Source organism: Ammodytes marinus (genome assembly GCF_949987685.1).
Source record: "Ammodytes marinus genome assembly, chromosome: 8".
Lineage (NCBI taxonomy): Eukaryota > Metazoa > Chordata > Actinopteri > Uranoscopiformes > Ammodytidae > Ammodytes > Ammodytes marinus.
Window position 1 is genome coordinate 32872855 of NC_137212.1, and position 21124 is coordinate 32893978.

Here is a 21124-nt window from a genome sequence, read left to right on the forward strand (position 1 = left end):
GTATGGTGAGTAGTCCAGAGTCAGCTGCACGGAGGAGGTCGTTTGTGATTTTGACTAGTGCGGTTTCAGTGCTGTGTTGTGGACGGAAGCCAGATTGGAATGGTTCGTGGAGATTGTTTGTGTCAAGGTGGGACTGTAGTTGTGCGGCAACCACCCTTTCAAGTGTTTTGGAGATGAAAGTGAGATTGGAGATGGGCCGGTAGTGGTTGAGGTCGGTTGGGTCAGCACCAGGTTTTTTCAGGATGGGAGTGATGGCAGCCAGCTTGAGGGTGGGGGGTACAGTACCAGTAGTGAGGGAGGAGTTGATTATGTTGGTGATCATGGAGGAGATGGACGGTAGACATGCTTTTACGAGGGAGGTGGGAAGAGGATCGAGCTGACAGGTGGTGGTTTTGGCTTTGCGGATGAGTTCTGAGACGGTCTGTTCTGTTACTTGGGTGAAGTCAGAGAGGGAGCTGATGAGAGGTTGGCCAGTGGTGATCATCCAGGGTGGGTCAACAGAGGGGGTGCTAGATGTGGCCAGTTGTTGGTGAATGGTGTTGATTTTAGTGCTGAAGAAGTCCAGGAACGCAGTGCACTGGGTGGTGGAAATGTCTGGAGGGAGGGTTTTAGGAGGCTGAAGTAAGTGGCTGACTGTTGAAAAAAGGACTCTACTGTTACCTGTATCAGTGTGGATGAGGTTGGAGTAGTATGAGGTTTTGGCAGTGGTGAGGGCATTCTTGTAGTGATGGAGGTGGTCCGAGTACATTTGGCGGTGTACAGTGAGTCCAGTCTTATTGTAGAGTCGCTCCAGTCGACGGCCAGTGGCTTTGAGCTGGCGGAGATGAGGAGTGAACCATGGAGCAGTGTGGGTGAATGAGACTGAGCGGGTTTTCAGGGGGGCCAGGGTGGTGAGGGAAGAGGAGAGGCAGTTATTGTAGTGAGTCACCAGGTCAGTCAGGGACAATGCTGGGGGAGGGTTGGGGTAGGAGCTGATCAGGGTGGAGAGGTCTGTGGTGTTGATATGTTTGATGTTTCTGAAGGAGATGGTCCGTTGTTCCTTGGCTTTGTGTAGTTGGGTGTGAATACAACTCCAGCAAGACTCCTGTGATTTCAGTCCGACATTGGAAATGTGTGTGCGACTGTCAAATCCGGTGGAAAGTTGTGTAGTGTAAGCCCAGCATAAGTCAAATATACACACATGTGGTTTTATATTTTTTGACATGTAAAATAAAGAGTAAAACAACAAAACATGCTAATTTACATTCTCCATGTTTACAGTCGGGTCCTGTTGGCATCGTCCCTGAGCTTCAGTCTGGATGTAACTCCTGTCTTTTTCTCATCCTCATTGAGAAAGCAGTCTAAAGAAAAACAGTTTGCCTACAAATTAGTTTTACAGTTGATTTTGGGACATTTCAACCAAAATGAAAATCAAGCCACTGGGTCTTCACATCCTCTGATTGTGGTAGTAGATTAGGACTGTGCTGCTTTTTTGCAGCCAGCAGCAGAACAGTTAGATGCTTTGCTCCTAGTTCACACATTGTACTGTCACAGAGCAGCAGAAATTAAAGGTAGATTTTGTTGTATTCTGGATGTGTGTTTATCACCTAGGTGGAGGTGTTGCTACAATATGTGGGTGGGATGATGTCATAACAGGAGGTACATGTGACTGCTGGCTTTTAGGAACACATTTTCAGAAGGTTGACAAACAGAAAAATAAAGGGGTGGTCTTTTCTCATACTCATACACAGTACACAAAGTCATTTTGCGTAATGCATTTTTAATAATTTATCTTGACCTATCTAGGAGATAATTCTACACCTTTTGATGTGTGGTGGATACAATGGACATGATACGTTATCACAGCTACACAGTGCATATCAGAGTAAAACCCAAGCCATGAGGTTTTAAAGAACTGCCTGCAAAGAGATGTTTTTTAGGGTAAGGTTTCAAATAAAATGTTTTAGTTTTTTAACACTTAACTTCTCTACTGGTTGAATAGTGAAATGTGAATACAAAAAACATTGTTGACCTCTGGGCACCAGTCTTATAACATTGAGGCCCACAGCTGTAGCATGTGTCTCACTGCTTTTGTGTAGTATGGAAATGGTTTGAGAGACCATGTTTTATATATTCTATAGGAGCATCTCTTTATTATTCCCTTCCATCTGTGTGTGTGTGTGTGTGTGTGTTTGTGTCTGCCTAGTCCCACTTTATGTCATCTCTCCATCAGGGCAGTCTCCTCACCAAACCTCGTTGCAAGCCGTTCCCAGATGCCACCACTGTATCTGACTGTGCGGTATGTCCCAGCAGTTCTCAAGGGGAGGGGTGTCTCACTCCAATCAGGCTTCACCCCTCCTGCTGCTCTGCTTGCTGCCTTCAGTCCTGGTCTCTTGCTTTCCAAATCTACATGTCTGTGTTATTATCTCTTTGTGGATGAAGGGTGTTCAGGGTTTAATTCTTCTTTTATACCTGTTGGAGCTCCAGGTTCTACAACATCCAGCTTGACTGTACCAGGGTTACTGCTCAGCTATTAGAAGATCTTCCTTCTTGAGGTTCTGGCCTGAGTTGCACTCCCCTGTGATTTCCTTTTTTGGTATTGACTTTCAACAGGCTGTCTGTCTGTGTGCTTGCTGGTTTGTGTGTCATTGTTGTCTAAGCTTGTCATTTTCTATGTGTTGATGCAACCCCATTTGTACCCTTACTCTTTTCTCTGATAATCTTAATTTATTTACTCTTGCGTCTCTGGAAGCTGGGCTTTGACTGAAGCTAGGAATTTCTCCCACATGTACTTCCCTATCAGTTCAAGTCTGTCTTTGGGTTTAAATGGTCAGTCATTGAATAACACAGCACTGAAACCTTCTCTGTTTAGTATAGATGATCATACGACTTGTACTGTATTGGTTCAAATTCTAATTTAATGATGGAGATTATTTTAGGTGAATGAATAAATATTATTATAAAATAGTTAGTTCTGGTGCATCTTCTGATCTAACTCTACATGTGCCCACTTACTTTAATTAAGCAAAACTATTGAGTGCAAGTCCGTGGTTGGTTGTCCTAAAGAAAAAAAAAATTTGAGCACTGATGCAATGTGGTGGTAGCACCATTCTATAATAAAACATATATCCATGGTATAGGCTGATTTATGGCGCTTTTCCACTGCGTGGTATCAGCTCAACTCGCCTCTACTCAACTCCCCTTTTTGGCATTTCTGCCGCAAAAACATAGTACCTGGTAGCAGCTGCTTTTTTGGTATCGCCTCGCTCGAGGTTCCAAGCGAGCTGAGCCGATGCTAAAAGGTGATGTCGGCAGACTGCCGGCCACTGATCGGCCACAGACTCCCGGCTTACTCCCAAACACTCCAGGACTTTTCAAGTGTATTTTGCAGTAGCGGCTGGCGGTGATATTGGGGGGGGGCTAAAAAATTAATTAGGCCTAGGGCTTATACCCATCAATAGTTCACGCTGCAGCAACAACGAAATCACATCCGAGGTACAGTCCAGAACCAATATACAGCAAGTAATAATGCTCCACAAAAAAATTAGATAACTAGGCTACAAACATGTTCTGATGCCAAATGTTTCTCTCTCACACACGCACGCACGCTCGCTCGCTCGCTCGCTCACACACTCACTCTCACACACTCACACACACACACACACACACACACTCACACACACACTCACTCAGTCGGCTGTCCTTTTGTTTTATTTGGACATCATTTGGGCGATGTGCCCCCAGTCTCTTTATTTATTTATCTTCTTCCAAAGACATAAACGAAAACGGGTGAGTCAGTATAGTCCACCGTTAGCACCGGTTAGCACTCGTCATTGTTGATCAACACTCTATCTCCTGCCTCCAACAGTGACAGTCACCAGTGACAGTCACTGTCACTGTTGGCGGCGGGCCTAAAGTCACTGTAGGCTAATGTGATTGGCGGAAAGTCAATGGTCTGGGCTAGGTTCATTTAGCCCAAATGGTCTCTAAATCGAGCGGGTATGTCATAACATCTGTCAATCAAGATTGGACAACACCTATTGGATGCTGATTTTGCTAAGTGTGGGCTTATAAAAGTCAGCCCAGACAGATATGTATCCTGCGTTTTAGAGATTATTTGGTGCTGTCTGGCTCTCTTAAATTTGATTTGCATCACAGATCTGAAAAAAGGTAATGAAATGTCCATTTATTCGCTAAGATAACCCAGTTGTGTTGGTTGTTGGGAATGTTACTTTAAACATACTGTACACAACACGAGAGGAGACATGTAGGCTAGCTAGCAGCTATATAGCCTGGTTAGCCAGCTGGGACAGAACAGACGTATTACAGTACAATCCTCGGACTGCACTGATTACCTCAATAAATTATTCAGGATGAGACACGGCTTGCATTTGAAAACATGTATCCTGAAACAAGCCAACTTTATGATGCCCATGTTTACGTGCATAGGGATGTACGTGACACATCCCTACCGCTGACTGAGAGGCAGAGTCACACATCGGGACACCAATCCTCCCTTTTAATGGCCCGTAGCAATATTCTTCTACTTCTACGTATTTCTTAAACATTTTCCATCCGTATTTTTGGCGTTCAGTTAATAGTACAACAACTGCTCGTAATTTCTGCTTTGTTACTTGGCTCTGGATTCGGCTTTCTGCCCCTTTGTATGACGACCCCGCCCACGTTCAGGAGGTACTATTTGTTGTGGAAAATTTCCCGTGTTGCTACCAAAACCGAGTTGAGCTGAGTCGAGTAGCGCTACATGTGTGGTGTAAAAGCGCCATTATAAACCTAAAATTATATACTTAAAATGTTAAGCTTAGGAAATTTAACTAAAACATATTTCAGATTGTAATTACATGTAGAACTGTTCCACATGAGTTGCGGTGATGAAGGCAAACATTTTGTTTCACATATGATAAATCATCATACACGCCTGTTTATTGACCTTCTAATTTATTTATGGGAAACTAAATTTGTGGACGATTGTTGTCCCTGGTCTTTTCACAGTCCACCATCCATTTATCAGGATGAAAAAAGGCCTCTACTTCTGACTTCATATTTAGGAAGTAAAATATATCAAACACGACAGGACCTTGGTATTTGTAAAAGCCCTGCTATGCTCCGCACTAAAGACAATCAACCTACTCCCATATTAAAAATATGTTAAATAGGCTTAAAATGTAAGGACTTATTAATAAATAAGTGTTTGTATATATATAATAAAAATATTTCTAGGACTTTCAAGGACATGCAGGGGTACAACCTTTAAGTGAAATATCAATGAATGACAGTTTTTAAGAAATCATGATTGTTCTTGTAATTTTCTCTTGTTCTTGTATTACCAAAAATAATTTGTTTATCCCATCAATGCCACTATCATTATCTTGACTTCCTCTGGGTTGATGCTGGCTCAACCTAACAATTCTTTCTTGACAAAGCTTTACAGAGTGTTCAATTAGCTATTACATGAACCTTCAGGATTACAGCTTAATATTATTATTGTTAGCTTTATAGTCAAGAGGACACACACAGGAAGTTGTGTTGCTTCCTGGCTCCACAAATAGCAGGTTAAGAGGTCCCACATAATTGTTTGACCAGACAATGAGAACATCACCAGGTTATTGTTGTGTATATATTAAAGTGTTGAAATGTTCAAGACTATGACACAGATGACACTTTCTAGCTGAAGAGAGGTGTTTACTTTTGTTTTCTCTTTTGATTTGATGAAGCATTTTCATGTTCAAGGCAAATATTACAGATGAAAGTTAATGCAGTGCAGTGAGTGGCGTTTAGCTCTCCGGTCAACCCTTGAAGTTCTGCAATAAACCGTGCACTGTAGCCATTTGTCTGCAGACACTTTTGCATTCACGATTAATTTTAGATTTAATGATATAACATGCTTTAATTAGTGAATAGTTGATTCTTTCACAGAACACAGATTATTGAGTGCTCCGGCATCTACTGAAAATGGCCAGACTTGAGACATAGAGTATCTTCTGCAGGGGGAGAAAATAATTATTTTGCCCTGTGACTGTCTAGTAGTTAAATGTGTGCTGGTAATCACTCTATCCACCCATCTGTTTTAGCTCTCCATGCTTTTCACTGAAGAGTGTGATAAGGTGCGGGACCTGATGCACGTTCACTCCTTCAGCTACGACTTCCACCTGCGGGTGGTTCACCAGTACTTGGTTGGCTGCCATATGACGCTACGCCAGGGCTACCAGCTAACTGACTTCCTCGACGATTTTATCTCCCATCACCCAGACATTCCCAAGTTTGGCCGCAACCACGTCTTTCAAGGTGCCTATGGTATAAAGTCAAATTTCCAAGTCCTCTGCCTACTCCAGTTGCTCTGGAAATCTAGAATCACCAGCAATAGATTTTTTTTTTCATATTTTTTCTTGGAAAAAGTGTTACCAACTTACAATTAAAATTTCAATAAGAACACTACCGCTTTAGTCCAAAGGGGGAGCTACGATCAACAACAACTGCAAGTTCCTCGTAGCCACTTTGACATGGAGTAGAGAACCGAAAACACTTTTTCTTTAAATTCCATGGCCAATTTGGTTGCTTTTGGTGGCGCTTTTATATTTTATTTTCATATGCTTTTGTATTTGCCTTTAGTTGTGTGTAGCTAGGTCTTTTTGATTAAATTAAGAGATAAAAGAGAAATACTTCCATCATGTTTTCACAAGGCTTCTAAAGCTGTGTGCGTGGGCAGGTTTCGTGATGACCTTTCTGTGGTCCTTATGTACATTAGGAAGCTTGTCCATCTCCACGGGGATGATCACAGCTCACCAGCTCTACAACTACATCACTGACCACGCAAGCATCTACAGCATGAAGCCGCTCCGCATGTCAAGGGCCACAGTCAGCACTGAGAACAAGAAGGGGATGCCTGACCTGCACGAATACGCATTAGTTGCTCTCTGGAACAGGTAAAACGTACATCACAATCCAAGAATAAATACATTATTCCATATGTACCCCTTCTTGATTTCAACCTTTACTTTCTCTTGCTTTAGTTCGGGCTCTTACAAGGATTCTGAGGGCCTGCACCACCATGATGACTTTGACGTGTCCCTGGTGGTGTGCCATAATGCTGCTCCGTTTGAGGAACAGTCAGACGGGGAGCGACATTTGCTAAGGTAAAGAGATAGAAAATAACTATTACACTATGTCTCCCATTATGACTCTGATTAATAATCAAATATCCGGTATCAGGCAGGCTGTAATACAGAGTAAATTATGTACTTTAGCTGCGTTTCCACCAAAACTACCAGGAACTAAGAGTTCCAGGAACTCCTCGACCACAAACCTTTAGTTCCTAGGCTGCAATGGGTGTGTGTGTTTCGACCGGGGTCTGAAGTCCTAGGGAGTTTATGCATATCAGGCCGATGACGTATGGAGAAGCAGTACAAAGTATCTGCACTGCACGTAATTTTAATGTCTGGCCAAGGCCTTCAGAATTCCGAGAGAATCCCCTCTCTGTTGACGCTAATGGGAACGATCTTGTGATTGACATGTTCTTTAATCAGATTTCTACTTTTCCGAGTTGGGCGTATCCTTTTACACGCCTAGGCCTTCTAGCTGGCCTTGTCGCAGTCGGGAGGGAAAGTAGCCTACTTGAACAGCCGACATTAGCCTACTGTCCATGGATAGAAGACAGTATGTTAGATCTCTTCTATTTTTGATTAGATCTTTTAGATGAGACTTTGTCGAAACACAAAGTGGATTACAGAGGAGAAGGAGTGGATTTACAGTCATATGAAAAAGTTTGGGAACCCCTCTCAGCCGGCATTATAATTGACTCTGCTTTCACAAAAAAAATATAAAAGTGGTATGTCTTTAATTTACCAGGAACAGTTAAGTACTGGGATGTTTTCCAAACAAAGATTTTTTGAAAAGCAGTATTTGGTTGTATGAAATAAAATAAAATGTGAAAAACTGGCTGTGCAAAAATATGGGTACCCTTGTGGTTTTGTTGATTTGAATGCCTGTAACAGCATGTAAAACTGATGACTGTTAATTAAAACCAAACTTTAAAACATTAAAAATAGCCTATTAAATAAATAAGTATACATATTGGTACAATTTAGGATAAATTAAATAGGTTGTTGTGAATGTGTTGGGAGTAGCTTTTCAGTGGCTTATTTAGAACTTTGTTTAAATAGACTAGGCTACTGTTGACTGCTCGCTGCAGCTGAAGGAGTTGCCTTTCAAGCTAGAAAAAAGCGCTAACTTCCTGTTCTTACCGGCTTCAAAATAAAAGTCAACTCACGTTTGGCTAGTAACAGGCTTTTAATGTGAATGCGCACAGGAAATGTTCTGTTTGTACACGCGCTAACTTAACTGCGGTAATGTGCCGTCTCCTTCTGGTAATTACCGTTGGTGAAGTTTTTATACCTAGAATCGCTGCACGAGCACAGATCCCGAGGACTTATATCTTTCACCAGCCAAAGTGGAGGGTGGACTCAATAACTTACTTGCCTAAGTCTACACTTACCCCCATTTGGAGTGTTAATGTAGAGCCCTCTAAGCAGTGTTGTGCATCTCTCCTCTGTGTTTCAAAGACAGCCTCTCCTCATTAGCAGCCTGTCGCACGAGTGCGAATGGATTTGTATTCATCATCGCACGTGATCAATTTCAGTAGCAAATGCATCAAAACTGTCGCACTGTACAGCCCTGCATCAATTAAGAACACTGTAGCCTACAATGCAACTTGCTTATCCAGCCAGCTCCATGAGATATCAATAAAATATGCCCTCACATTCCTGCTAGCAAAAGACGTGCCCTATCAACAACATTTGCAACGGTTTATTTTGATTTTGACACTTATTTTATTTAATTATTAAAAATAGGTTTTACTTATTTGCATTTTCCTTGTTTTCAGTTCAATTAGGATATGTTTAAAGTCCAAAGTCATGGTTTCAAATGTTAAATACGTGCATGTAGCAGTTCTTAAATCAATGAGTAATTGTCTATAATAATTGTGATAACACAATGTCAATCAAAATAATCATGATTATGATTTTTGTCAAAATCGAGCAGCCTAACCTTGCAATGTCCATGGTTTAGATCAATTATACAGAATTACATTATTAGAACTGCAGCTGCAGTCTGTTTAGGTCTGTAGACCGGTTACATTCCCATTCCCCTATTAACAGACTATTTGCTCCATATTTGCTTATCTAAAGTATAATGACACAGTATACATCCATACATGTGTTGTGACATGATTTGTTTAATTTGTGCACTTTAATTTGTAAAAGTGTTGCATTAATTAAACAAAACTAGTTTGAGATTTATATCCCCTTGTCTATATATAGAATGCCCTACACAGAAGAGACCCCTGCCCCCTCCCGCTGTTAAAAAGTAACTAGTAACTTGTACTTTAAGTACATTTTAAATCAGCTACTTTTTCACTTTTACTTCAGTAGATTTTTAGACCAGTACTTTTACTTTTACTTAAGTAAAATTTCATCCAAGTAATCATACTTTTACTTCAGTAGAATATTTTTGTACTCTTTCCACCTCTGCTTAATGGGAATAATCTTAAAAAGAAGGCAAGAAAGTAGAACTAAATTTGAAAGTTTAATTGCATTGTCAAGTTGACAAATAGGCCTACATAACTTACTGTAGCCTTGGCAGCTGGTCTAGTTTGGGATGCACTGGGTTGTTTTGATTTTGTTGCCCTTTTTTCTTTTGCATGCTAGCTGCCTTTTCCTGCTCTATTCTTTCCTTCTCTGGGGTGTCAGTGAGGATACAGCTTGACAATTTCTTTCGTTATTGGGTTCCTTTTCTGGCTGCAGCCTTGAGATAACATGTGACAACCAACCCCCCAAAAAATGTGACGACCAACCCCAACTTGAATTTCTTGCTAGCATCAAAGCCAACAACCATCTGACAACTAATTAGCTTGCTAACCACAATCTAAACTATAGTTTACCCTTCACACTTTGTATGGGTAACAAGTGTTTTGTTATAAACCCATTGTGTAAAAGCCTAGAAGAAAAATACTGAGGAGCTAAATATTTTCAATTTGACATGAAAAACACAAACAGTCGTCTCACCTCAAATTCAGCAGTCTAACTCCAAGGAAGACTATGTAGGTGACCTCTGATCCCAATTCTGGATATTTACATACCAAAATTTCACAGACAGCGCCTTCTGGTTCCGAGATATAACGATTGTGAACAATATAACGATTGTGAACAATAAAACATACAAATAATGTTTGTTTTTCTTAGCTGCTGAGCTGTCCAGCGCTCTAAAAATGTAAACTAAAATTAAAGACAGAAGATCTGACAGGTAGTTTTCATCCTGGCGCAGGGTCTGTGGTTAAGCTGGGATCTGTGTGTGTGTTTGACATTTGCCTTGACCGGTAGTTGCTAGTGACTTGTGGCTGTTTTGATTTTGTTCTTGATTATTTGGTCATGTCATTATTTAGACTATGTGGGGTCTTTTCGTGATGCTGCATCTTGTCAAGCTGTGTAGTGTGTAATATTAGTTGGCCTATGCTCTTGATGGTTTAGTCAACATGTTTAGTGTCATTAGTGTACTGTAATTGTATTACACTCATTAAAGGTTACTGTAACTGCCGAAATCGGGGGGTTAATCCCATGACAATAGTCGCAACGTCATCATGAAGTTATTTATTTATTTATTAAGCGGTTTGATTTTCGGGATGATGGCTCTGAAGGCCTAGGTGTAAAAGGCACGGCCCGCCACTGCGTTTAACTGATAGTATTAATCGGTTATAATTATTCTTATCGATTAATGGTTAAACTGTTAACCATGGACATCGCTAATGCATGCTATCGCTCAAATTTGGGAAACACTACTCGTGCCCTATAATTGAGTAATCTGATAAGACGACAGGCAAATATAGCTACGATTGATGTCTCTGTCAGAAAAGCAACAAAAAAACAAACAGTTACAAAGTAAGGTAACTCACCTATGAAGCCTCATAGTAATCCACTGGTCACTAACACCCTGACAAAAAAAACGCTCTGGTTACACTCTCAACCAGTAGCGGCTGGTGGCAATATTGGGTGGGAGGGCTAACAAATGCAGGGCCTATAAACATCCATAGGTCACGCTGCAGCAACAACAAAATCACATCAGAGGTACAGTCCAGAGATACAGCACCAAGTTACAGCAAGGCAAGGCAAGTTTATTTATATAGCACAATTCAAACACCAGGCCACTCAAAGTGCTTTACAGGGGCAAGATTAAAATACATAAAACACATTAGAAGACATTTAAAAGCGAATGAAAATAAGTAAAACATTTAAATTAAATTAAAAGTACAGGTTAAAATGGAAACAGAAAAGTCTTCAGACTCGATTTAAAAGAACTGAGGGTTGCAGCAGACCTCAAGTTTTCTGGGAGTTTGTTCCAGATATTTGGTGCATAAAAACTAAAAGCTGCTTCTCCTCGTTTAGTCCTAACTCTTGGGACTGTAAGTAAACCTGTCCCAGACGACCTAAGGGCTCTGGACGGTTCATAACGTATCAGCAGATCAGTAATGTATTTTGGCGCTAAACCATTTAGTGCTTTATAAACCAACATCAGTATTTTGAAATCAATTCTTTGAGTGACAGGAAGCCAGTGTAAAGACCTCAGAACTGGGGTAATGTGATCCACTTTTTTGGTCCTAGTGAGGACTCGAGCAGCAGCGTTCTGAATTAGCTGAAGCTGTCTGATAGATTTTTTTGGAAGGCCTGCAAGGACACTGTTACAGTAGTCACGTCTACTAAAGATAAATGCATGGACAAGTTTTTCTAAATCTTGCTGAGACATAAGTCCTTTAATTCTTGATATGTTTTTAAGGTGGTAGTATGCTGACTTATTAATTGATTTAATGTGTTTCTTGAAATTCAAGTCGGAGTCTATGACAACACCAAGATTTCTGGCTTGGTGTGTGGTTTCTAGCATAACAGATGTAAGCTGTGCGCTGACTTTTAATTGTTCATCTTTGGCACCAAAGACAATTACTTCAGTTTTGTCGTTGTTTAATTGAAGGAAATTTTGGCACATCCAATCATTGATTTGTTCAATGCACTTACGCAGTGCTTGTATCGGACTGTAGTCTCCTGGTGATATGGTTATGTAAATTTGTGTGTCGTCTGCATAATTATGGTAGCATAATTTGTTCTTATTCATAATCTGAGCTAGTGGGAGCATGTAGATGTTAAACAGAAGAGGCCCAAGAATGGAACCTTGGGGGACACCGCATTCAATATGTGTCCGCTCAGATGTGAAATTGCCTATTGACACATAGTAGTCTCTGTCCTTTAAGTAGGATTCAAACCAGTTTAGTACAGTTCCAGAGAGTCCAACCCAGTTTGCTAGTCGATCTAGTAATATGTTGTGGTCAACTGTGTCAAAAGCGGCACTGAGATCCAGTAAAACTAAAACAGAACTTTTGCCACTGTCTGTGTTTAAGTGGATGTCATTGAGGACCTTAACCAGAGCAGTCTCAGTGCTGTGGTGTTGTCGAAATCCTGACTGGAAAACATCAAAGCAGTTGTTCATTGCTAAGTAGTTATTTAGCTGATGATAAACAGCTTTTTCAATGATTTTGCTTAAAAATGGTAGGTTAGATATGGGCTTATAATTGTTCATGAGCGATGTATCTAGATTGTTCTTTTTTAGGAGTGGCTTGATGACTGCTGTTTTCAGGGCCTGTGGGAATACACCTGTCCGAAGGGACATGTTGACAATTTGTAGAACATCTGAGGCCATACAGCTAAAAACAGTTTTAAAGAAGCCTGTGGGAAGAATGTCAAGGCAACAGCAAGTAATAATACTCTGCAAAAAAAAATTGAGAAGTAGGCTACAAACATACACACACACACACACACACACACACACAGTCGGCCTGCACAGCAACAATGGTACTATGATACTTCATCAGCCAGTTTCTGTTCATACACAGCTAACATACAATCAAGCAACTTGTTTTTGACGTGTAGCCTACTTGGCAACCTGTGCGTTTGACAGGTGATCGCCTAAAGGGCTATCTAAAAAAGAGAACTGCTCAACAAAACACCACCCCGCTGGAGAGAAGTTGCAGAATCATCAGAGCAAGCTTGTGTGCCCCACATAACTTAATACAGTCCACAATCCTTAACAGCCAATGTCTTTTTTCTTTACCTGCTCGTTGTGTCTCTGTATAGAGATGTGGTGGCCCTGTCATCCAGTTGACAGGCAATATTAACTTTGTCCAACATCGACAGCTTTACACAGTTCCCAATGTGACTTGCACTGTATTCTGTTTCTATTACGTTTCTTGATTTTAGACGATACATGTATTAAATCCATAACCCCTTGTTGGGTTCAAGCCGTGTCTCCTCCAAACAGCAGCAAGCACGGGAAACAGAGACGTGCGATTTAGCTACGCTAGCCGTTAGCCAGTCCTTCCTTTCAAACTAAGACACGCTAAATGAATGATTTTGTCATGTGTCTTTTTATTTTATTTGGGCGATGTGCCCCTAGTCTCTTTATTTCTTTTTCTTCCAAAATCATTAACGAAAACGGCTGAGACAGTAGATGGTCCAACTCATAATGTATGTTAGCACCAGTTAGCACTGGCCATTGTTGACACTATATCTCCCGCCTCCAACAGTGACAATCACTAGTGAGAGTCACTGTCACTGTTGGAGGTGGGCCTAAACTCACTATAGGCCACTGTGATAGGTAGAAAGTCAATGGTCTGGGCTAGATTCATCTAGCCCAAATGGTCTCTAAATCGAGGGGGTATGTCATGATACCTGTCAATCACGATTGGACGGCACCGATTGGACGCTGATTCTGATAAGTGTGAGCTTAGAAAAGTCAGCCCAGACAGATATGTATCCTGTGTTTTTGTGATTATTTGGTGCTGTTGCTGCTTGTTTTGCACAAAATCAACCAATTCTAAGTGTTAGTAACTATTATATTTTAATAATTTAATTCATTTAATAATGTTCTCATGTTTATTATAAAAGATAGGGAGGGCTTAGCCCCACTAGCCCATTGATACCAGCCGTCCCTGCTCTCAACAGTCCACACAATCCAATCCTTTAATATATTTAGTCCAAAACACATGATCCATGAATTGCCACACCTTTCTGCTTCATCATTTAAAGCAGTGGTTCTGAAATGGTGGGCCACTAAAATAATAATAATAACTAAAACTGCAAGCAGTTATGAACAGGGGCCAAGCCTCCAACGCAACTCGAGACCCGAGCATCATCGACCGTGGCACTGGCCGCTCACTTCACAGAATCCGGGGATATAAATGTTTTGAATGTGGGATGTTCCGTGTGTGAGTTAAAGACCAAAAAGCAAAACAATTGCAGAGAAATAGGCTAAAGTGGATAAGGAGATATATACTTTTTCTGTTTTTGGCACCCCCTTATGGAGAAATGTTCTGAAACCTTTTGAGAATGCTACTTAGGATAGCACGAAGTTTGGACTTCATACGATGTACTGTTTTGGATTTATGAGCATTTAAGTACAAGGTAGCTAATGCGCGCATATTGAAAGCGCTACAGTTTCGTCATCGATGGTCGTAGCAAAATTCTCTTAAATTACGTTTTTTCGTGTGCATCTGTAGATGTTCTGTGCAAAGTTTGCTGTCAACTATCCAAAAATTTGGGAGCTGAAATGAAATGTCCGTTTTGCAGTTTTAGCGAAAAATCCTCAACGTCTTGAATGGGCTTGGCCTATGCTAAACGATGCAGCAGACAAGGTTCAAGGTTTTTATTAGTGTCCCAAGAGGGCAAATTGGTTCACAGCGAGGAGTGGCTAACAATACACAACAGAACAATACAATAGCGGACACAAAACATCACAACATGTACACAGGCCTGGGCACAAAGTGCAAGAGGCAGGGAAAAAACAAACACAACAAAGTCAATGTGCCAATGCAGTCACAGGTCTTAGTCATAAAATCATAACATAAAATCATAGAATAATAAAGTGCCAAGATATAAAGTGCTATGTGGTCAGCAGCATCAACAGCATCAATCAGTAGCAGCAAAATAAAGTGCAGAGTGCCGTTAGCAGCAACGCCAACAACAGCAACAAGATCAACAGCACAGCACCAGAATCACCATCAGCAGCATAAAAAATCGAAATCAAGATCAAACAATAGCAGCATTTACCTGCTGCTGGCAGCATTGGTTGCTCGACTCGAGGCAGGGTCAAAGGAATACTTATATCTATTTTTGGTGGTCTTAGGGACACACAAGCGAAGGCCAGATGGCAACACCCTGTATTCTGAATTAAGAGGGTGGCACTGTCTTGTCGTATGGACCTAGATTTATTGAGCGACTGTTTGCTATAGAAAGGATCAAGGCCTTCTAACTGGATGCCAGTAATTTTTGCAGGAGTTTTTACTATTCTCCCAAGATAATTTTTATCCTTGGTAGTGAGGTTACCGTACCAACAGATGACAGGCTTTTGTCAACATTTAATCTAGCTAATTTTCTAAGAAAGTAAAGGCGTTGTTGGCCTTTCTTGCACGGCATGTCAGTGTTAACATCAAATTTCAGGTTATTATCAATGATCATCTGTGGCCAGCCAGTGGAAATCGTGCCCAGTTATAAATATCTGGGCACGATTTCCACTGGCTGGCCACAGATGACAGTGTTCTCGGTGGGATGGGGGCCAAGTCTGAAATCAATACAGAGCTCTTTTGTTTTAGAGATTCAAGAAGTTCAAGGAACGCATTGTTGCAGCAGGTTAGGAAGTCCTCTGTAACCATGCCCCATCTCATCATTATTGAGAAGGCTGACAATGACCTAGTCATCAGCGTATTTGATGATGAAACGGTTGTCGTGGTTACTGCGACAGCCGTCAGTGTATAAAATAAACAAAAGAGCAGAGAGAACACAGCCCTGTGGCGAACCAGTGGAAGTGGACAGAAGGCTAGACATTGTTGCATTCACCTTAACACTTTGGGATCTTTTGGTTAAAAAATCCAGTATCCAACAAGGATCTAGGCTAAAGGTGTTATTAGTTTCTCAACGAGAACATGGGGCTGGATCGTATTAAAAGCCGAGGAGAAATCAGTTGAGCGAATACAGCCTAAAATAGTCAGTTAGTCATTGTTTAAAGGTCAGATGTGCACGCGTAACAGCAATAATGAGAAACGCAGTGCACCGCTGTTGTATATATTTATATGGAAATAGTCTTATTATCACCCAACATACAGCAATACATATATTTATGTTGTAAACCAAAATCAACTCATGAATCATGTACCTTTTATGTGTAGGTTGCGGTTCTATGTGATCATGACCAGTCAGAGAGAGCTCTTCCCTCGACTCACTGCTGACATGCGACGGTTCAAGAAGCTCTCTCAGATCCACCGTGATCCAGGGGAGCTGGCTGGTAGACTGCCCCCAGAGCGAGCAGAGGCGTACGGGTGGCGTGTTGCCGAGCAGGACCTCTGGGAGGAACCATCCTCTGAAGCTGCAGCTGCCTTGGAGCCTGCTAGTGATGGAAGTGAATTTTCCCCCGCAGGGCAGCTTATACCAGAGTCTCAACTGCTGATCTACCAGTCCCCTGTGTTCCCACTGCTGAACAACGAAGTGGCCTCAGCACGCAAAAAGATCCAGTGTAGTGTGGAGCAGGCCATGGGCCACTGCCGCAGGGACAACCTGTGGAGGAGACTGTTCCATGGGGAGCACCTGGCCCTGGAGAAACTAAAGCTGACCAAGCTTTCCTTCATGGAGCTGGAGGAGCTGCTAGAGGCTGTGCAAAGTCGTTCGGTGGGGGAGATCGATCCACAGCTGGTAAGATTCCCCCGAAAGCCTTCGTTGTTTTGGTTTATTCCATCCTAGATCTAATTGACATTGACAGTTTTGGCCATCATTCCTATTCATACAAAATTGACTCTAAAAAAAATTACATCATTGACTATAAAAAAATTAAAAATTTCTACCTGACACAATCACAATTAAGTATCATGTCTTGAGTTAAGTCCCCAATTCAAGTGCAACAAAGCAAACACACTTCAAGTCAAGGCTACAAATCCCAAGTGAGGTCAAGACAAGATAACGTTAATAGTGCCCCCCGTCCATGTGCAAAAATAGTGAGAGTGCTAAGGCGCGCATTAATGAGCATTACCAAGAGGGTGTCTTTAGAAATCCAATCAAAACGTAAATGTAGGCTTTACTTAAAGCCACTACGAGTAACTTTTAAATATCTTTAAAACAGCCTCATGTTTCCTCTGATAATCATAAATTACCTTTGATAGCAAACAAGACCATCAGTGCAAAGAAATACGTTTTTATTACTGCATTTGGTCTGGTCGCACACCCAGTCCGACTTTCGGTTTGCGCATGCAGGCTCTATGGTCACATATTCGTATTGGTCGCAGTGTAGCGCAGCAACGCGACTTGAGAAGCCTATCCCTCCAGGTGAGGGAAGGGGAGCGGGAGCCTTGTTTGAGACAGTTATTTGTCGTCATAATGACTGATAACGGGGCTGAACCATCAAGGAAAAAAAATAAAGTGCAATGAAGAAAAGCTATGTGTACACAATTTCACGGGAGTGAACTAGACTGCAGTGTTTACTCCTAAATGAATGAGCGGTACTAAAACAAAGTTTACTTTGCTTCACCATCATCAGATGACCATTATTCATCTGAAATATAAACACATTACCTCATTGTGATCCATACTAACTGCCGTCTCTCGTTCATTCGCTTTCTGTGAGGACACGGAATCTTTCAGCTCTGTGCGAGTGGTTAGTATACCTGCTTCAACTCATTGCAATCAGGTGTGTGTGGCACTGACCGGCATTAGTTGATGCAGTGTCACTAACCACACTCACGGAGCCGAAAAGAGTCTATGCCCTCACACTTTCAACACATGTAAATGCACTAATTGCGTCCTAATCATTTGACACTTGCACGGCCGGCATGCGCTAGAAAACAGCTAGCGCTACTCCTCCGCCCGTAATTATTACTCTCCACCATACTTTATCTTCTTCTTCTGACTTCTTCTTATTCTTCCGCAAATTTCTAGCTGCTACTCCTCCCACAGCGTTACACGCAGACATGCAAAAATTTCACAGAACGTGCGTCCCCACCCCACGGAGTGTGCTATTATACAGTTTTTTGAATTTCCGCTAGGGGGCGCTGTTATTAAGCCCCGACTGAACAAAGTTTGAGAGGCTCTGGGACCATAAAAGTCCGCCTGGGAATATTTCCCGCTAATTAGCATAAACTGAAAAACAGGGTTTTAACCACAACTTTCTCAAATTTTACTTTATCAACACCAAATTTCTCATGGAGCCTCGGGGCACTATGACACACATGCCCGTAAAAGATTAGTAGGACAACTTGAAAAACATGGCCGCCATTGACCAAAAAGTTTACGCAGGGGCGGGGCTTAATAACAAATTGGCCATAACTTCTTAACCATAGGTCCTATCATCATCAAACTTGCTGGGTATGTGCAGAAGTCATGTGGTAGCATGTCCCTCGAAGCTTATCGAGATTAACCCATAGGGGGCGCCACAAATGCCCCCTGACTCTGATTGACTTGAAATGTATTACACTTGTACAGCTCATGGTGCTCTACAATATAGCCTCTCGGACAGTTTTTTGAATTTCCGCTAGGGGGCGCTGTTATTAAGCCCCGACTGAAGAAAGTTTGAGAGGCCACGCCCCGCACACCGTAACTCCGATTGACTTGAAATTTCTCCCACAGGTGTATTTTAGGGTGCTCTACAAAAAAGCCTCTTGGATCATTAAAGTCAACCTGGAAATATTTTTGGCTAATTAGCATAAACTGAAAAACAGGGTTTTATCCACAACTTTGTCAAGTTTTACTTTATCAACACCAAATGTCTCACGAAGCCCCGGGGGACTATGACGCTCGTCTCCGAAAAATATTAGTAGGATAGCTTGAAAAACATGGCTGCCATTGACTAAAACGTTTACGCAGGGGCGGGGCTTAATAAGCCTCTGGGACCATATAAGTCCGCCTAGGAATGTTTTTAGCTAATTAGCATAAACTGAAAAACAGGGTTTGAACCACAACTTTCTCAAATTTTACTTTATCAACACCAAATTTCTCGTGGAGCCTCGGGGGACTATGACACACATGCCGGTAAAGGTTTAGTAAGATTGCTTGAAAAATATGGCCGCCATTGACCAAAACGTTTACACAGGTGCGGGGTTTATTAACAAATTGGCCATAACTCCTTAACCATAGGTCCTATCATCATCAAACTTGCTGGGTATGTGCAGAAGTCATGTGGTAGCATGTCCCTCGATGCTTATCGAGATTAACCCATAGGGGGCGCCACAAATGCCCCTTGACTCTGATTGACTTGACATTTCTTACACTTGTACAGCTCATGGTGCACTCCAATATAGCCTCTCGGACCATAGGGGTCAGCCATGATTATTTTTTTCGCCGCCATTGCCCAAAATGTTTACGCAGGGGCGGGGCTTATTAACAAATTGGCCATAACTCCTTAACCATAGGTCCTATCATCATAAAACGTGCAGGATACGTGCAGAAGACATGTGGTAGCATGTCCCTGAAAGCGTGTCCAGATTAACCCATAGGGGGCGCCACAAATGCGAAAAACATAATTCACAAATGCAATGTTTGACAGGCCACGCCCCTTTCCTCCTGACTCTGATTGACTTATTATTTGTTAGACATGTACAGCTCATGTTGCTCTACAATAAAGCCTCTCCGACCATAGGGGTCAGCCATGATTTTTTTTCTTCCCTAATTTACATGGGCGGCCCGTACTTTCAAAATCTCTGCGGGATTTTCTAGTTAAGTACGGGCGCCCGTAATTATTACTCTCCACCATACTTTATCTTACTTCTTCTCCTTCTTCTTCTTCTTCTTTTTATTCTTCCACAAAATTCTAGCTGCTACTCCTCCCACACCGTTACACGCAGACATGCCAAAATTTCACACAACGTGCCCACCCCACAGAGTGTGCTATTATACAGTTTTCTGAATTTCCGCTAGGGGGTCAGCCATGATTTTCTTTCATCCCTAATTTACATGACCTGAAATACAGTGAAGTGACATTTACTCTGTGGATTTCCAACCTATCATCACCAAATTGTATACACAGCATCAGGGGACGGCCACAACTCGGGACTGGAGTTCGGAAAGCCCGCGGCGGCGGTTCGTAGAAGCGTTCTGGCCCGGCCGACGGGAGGGGCGCCGCCGAAGCGGGGATTGGCGGCCTGCGCCGGGCTGCCCGTACTTTCAAAATCTCTGCGGGATTTTCTAGTTGCTCTTCGTTTTTTCAGCCATGAAATTTTTCTAGCTGCTACTCCTCCCACACCGTTACTCGCAGACATGCAAAGATTTCACAGAACGTGCGTTTCCTCCCCACGGGGTGTGCTATTATACAGTTTTTTGAATTTCCGCAAGGGGGCGCTGTTATTAAGCCCCGAATGAAGAAAGTTTGAGAGGCCACGCCCCCAACAAATTGGCCATAACTAATTGACCATAGGTCCTATCATCATGAAACTTGCAGGATATGTGCAGAAGACATGTGGTAGCATGGCCCTCTAAGCTTGTCGAGATTAACCCATAGGGGGCGCCACAAATAAGAAAACCATAATTCAAAAATGCAATGTTTGACAGGCCACGCCCCTTTCCCACTGACTCTGATTAACTTGAAATTTCTTACACATGTACAGCTCATGGGGCTCTACAATAAAGCCTCTTGGACCATAGGGGTCAGGCCATGATTTTTTTTCTTCGCTAATTTACATGACCTGAAATTCAGTCAAGTGACATCTACTTTGTGGATTTCCAACCAATCATCACCAAATTGTGTACACAGCATCAGGGGACCAACATACACGTGTGTATAACGTTTTAGCATGGCCGCCCTTAACGAAAACGTCTTCGCTAAGAGCGGCCATTTTCCTGACGTTTTGCCACGATTGCAACCTTCAATCGGCCACAACTCAGGACTCGAGTTCGGAAAGCCCGCGGTGGAGGTTCGTAGAAGCTTTCGAGCCCGGCCGACGGGCGGGGCGCCGCTGATGCGGGGATTGGCGGCCTGCGCAGGGCTGCCCGTACTTTCAAAATCGGGATATTCTAGTTTGAATTACTGTTGCTATCATCTCGAACAAGTCTGCCCATCCCCC

General features: G+C 42.2%; 1 protein-coding gene across 1 annotated transcript in view; it reads left to right on the forward strand.

Annotated features, from left to right (window-relative positions):
- The window catches only part of szt2 (SZT2 subunit of KICSTOR complex), a 480200-nt gene that overhangs the window by 435889 nt on the left and 23187 nt on the right, over positions 1 to 21124 (forward strand). Inside the window, 5 exon segments of the mRNA XM_080032888.1 lie at positions 2213 to 2278; positions 6069 to 6282; positions 6743 to 6920; positions 7008 to 7130; positions 16253 to 16772. Of these exon segments, the coding sequence (XP_079889014.1) occupies positions 2213 to 2278; positions 6069 to 6282; positions 6743 to 6920; positions 7008 to 7130; positions 16253 to 16772 (1101 nt within the window).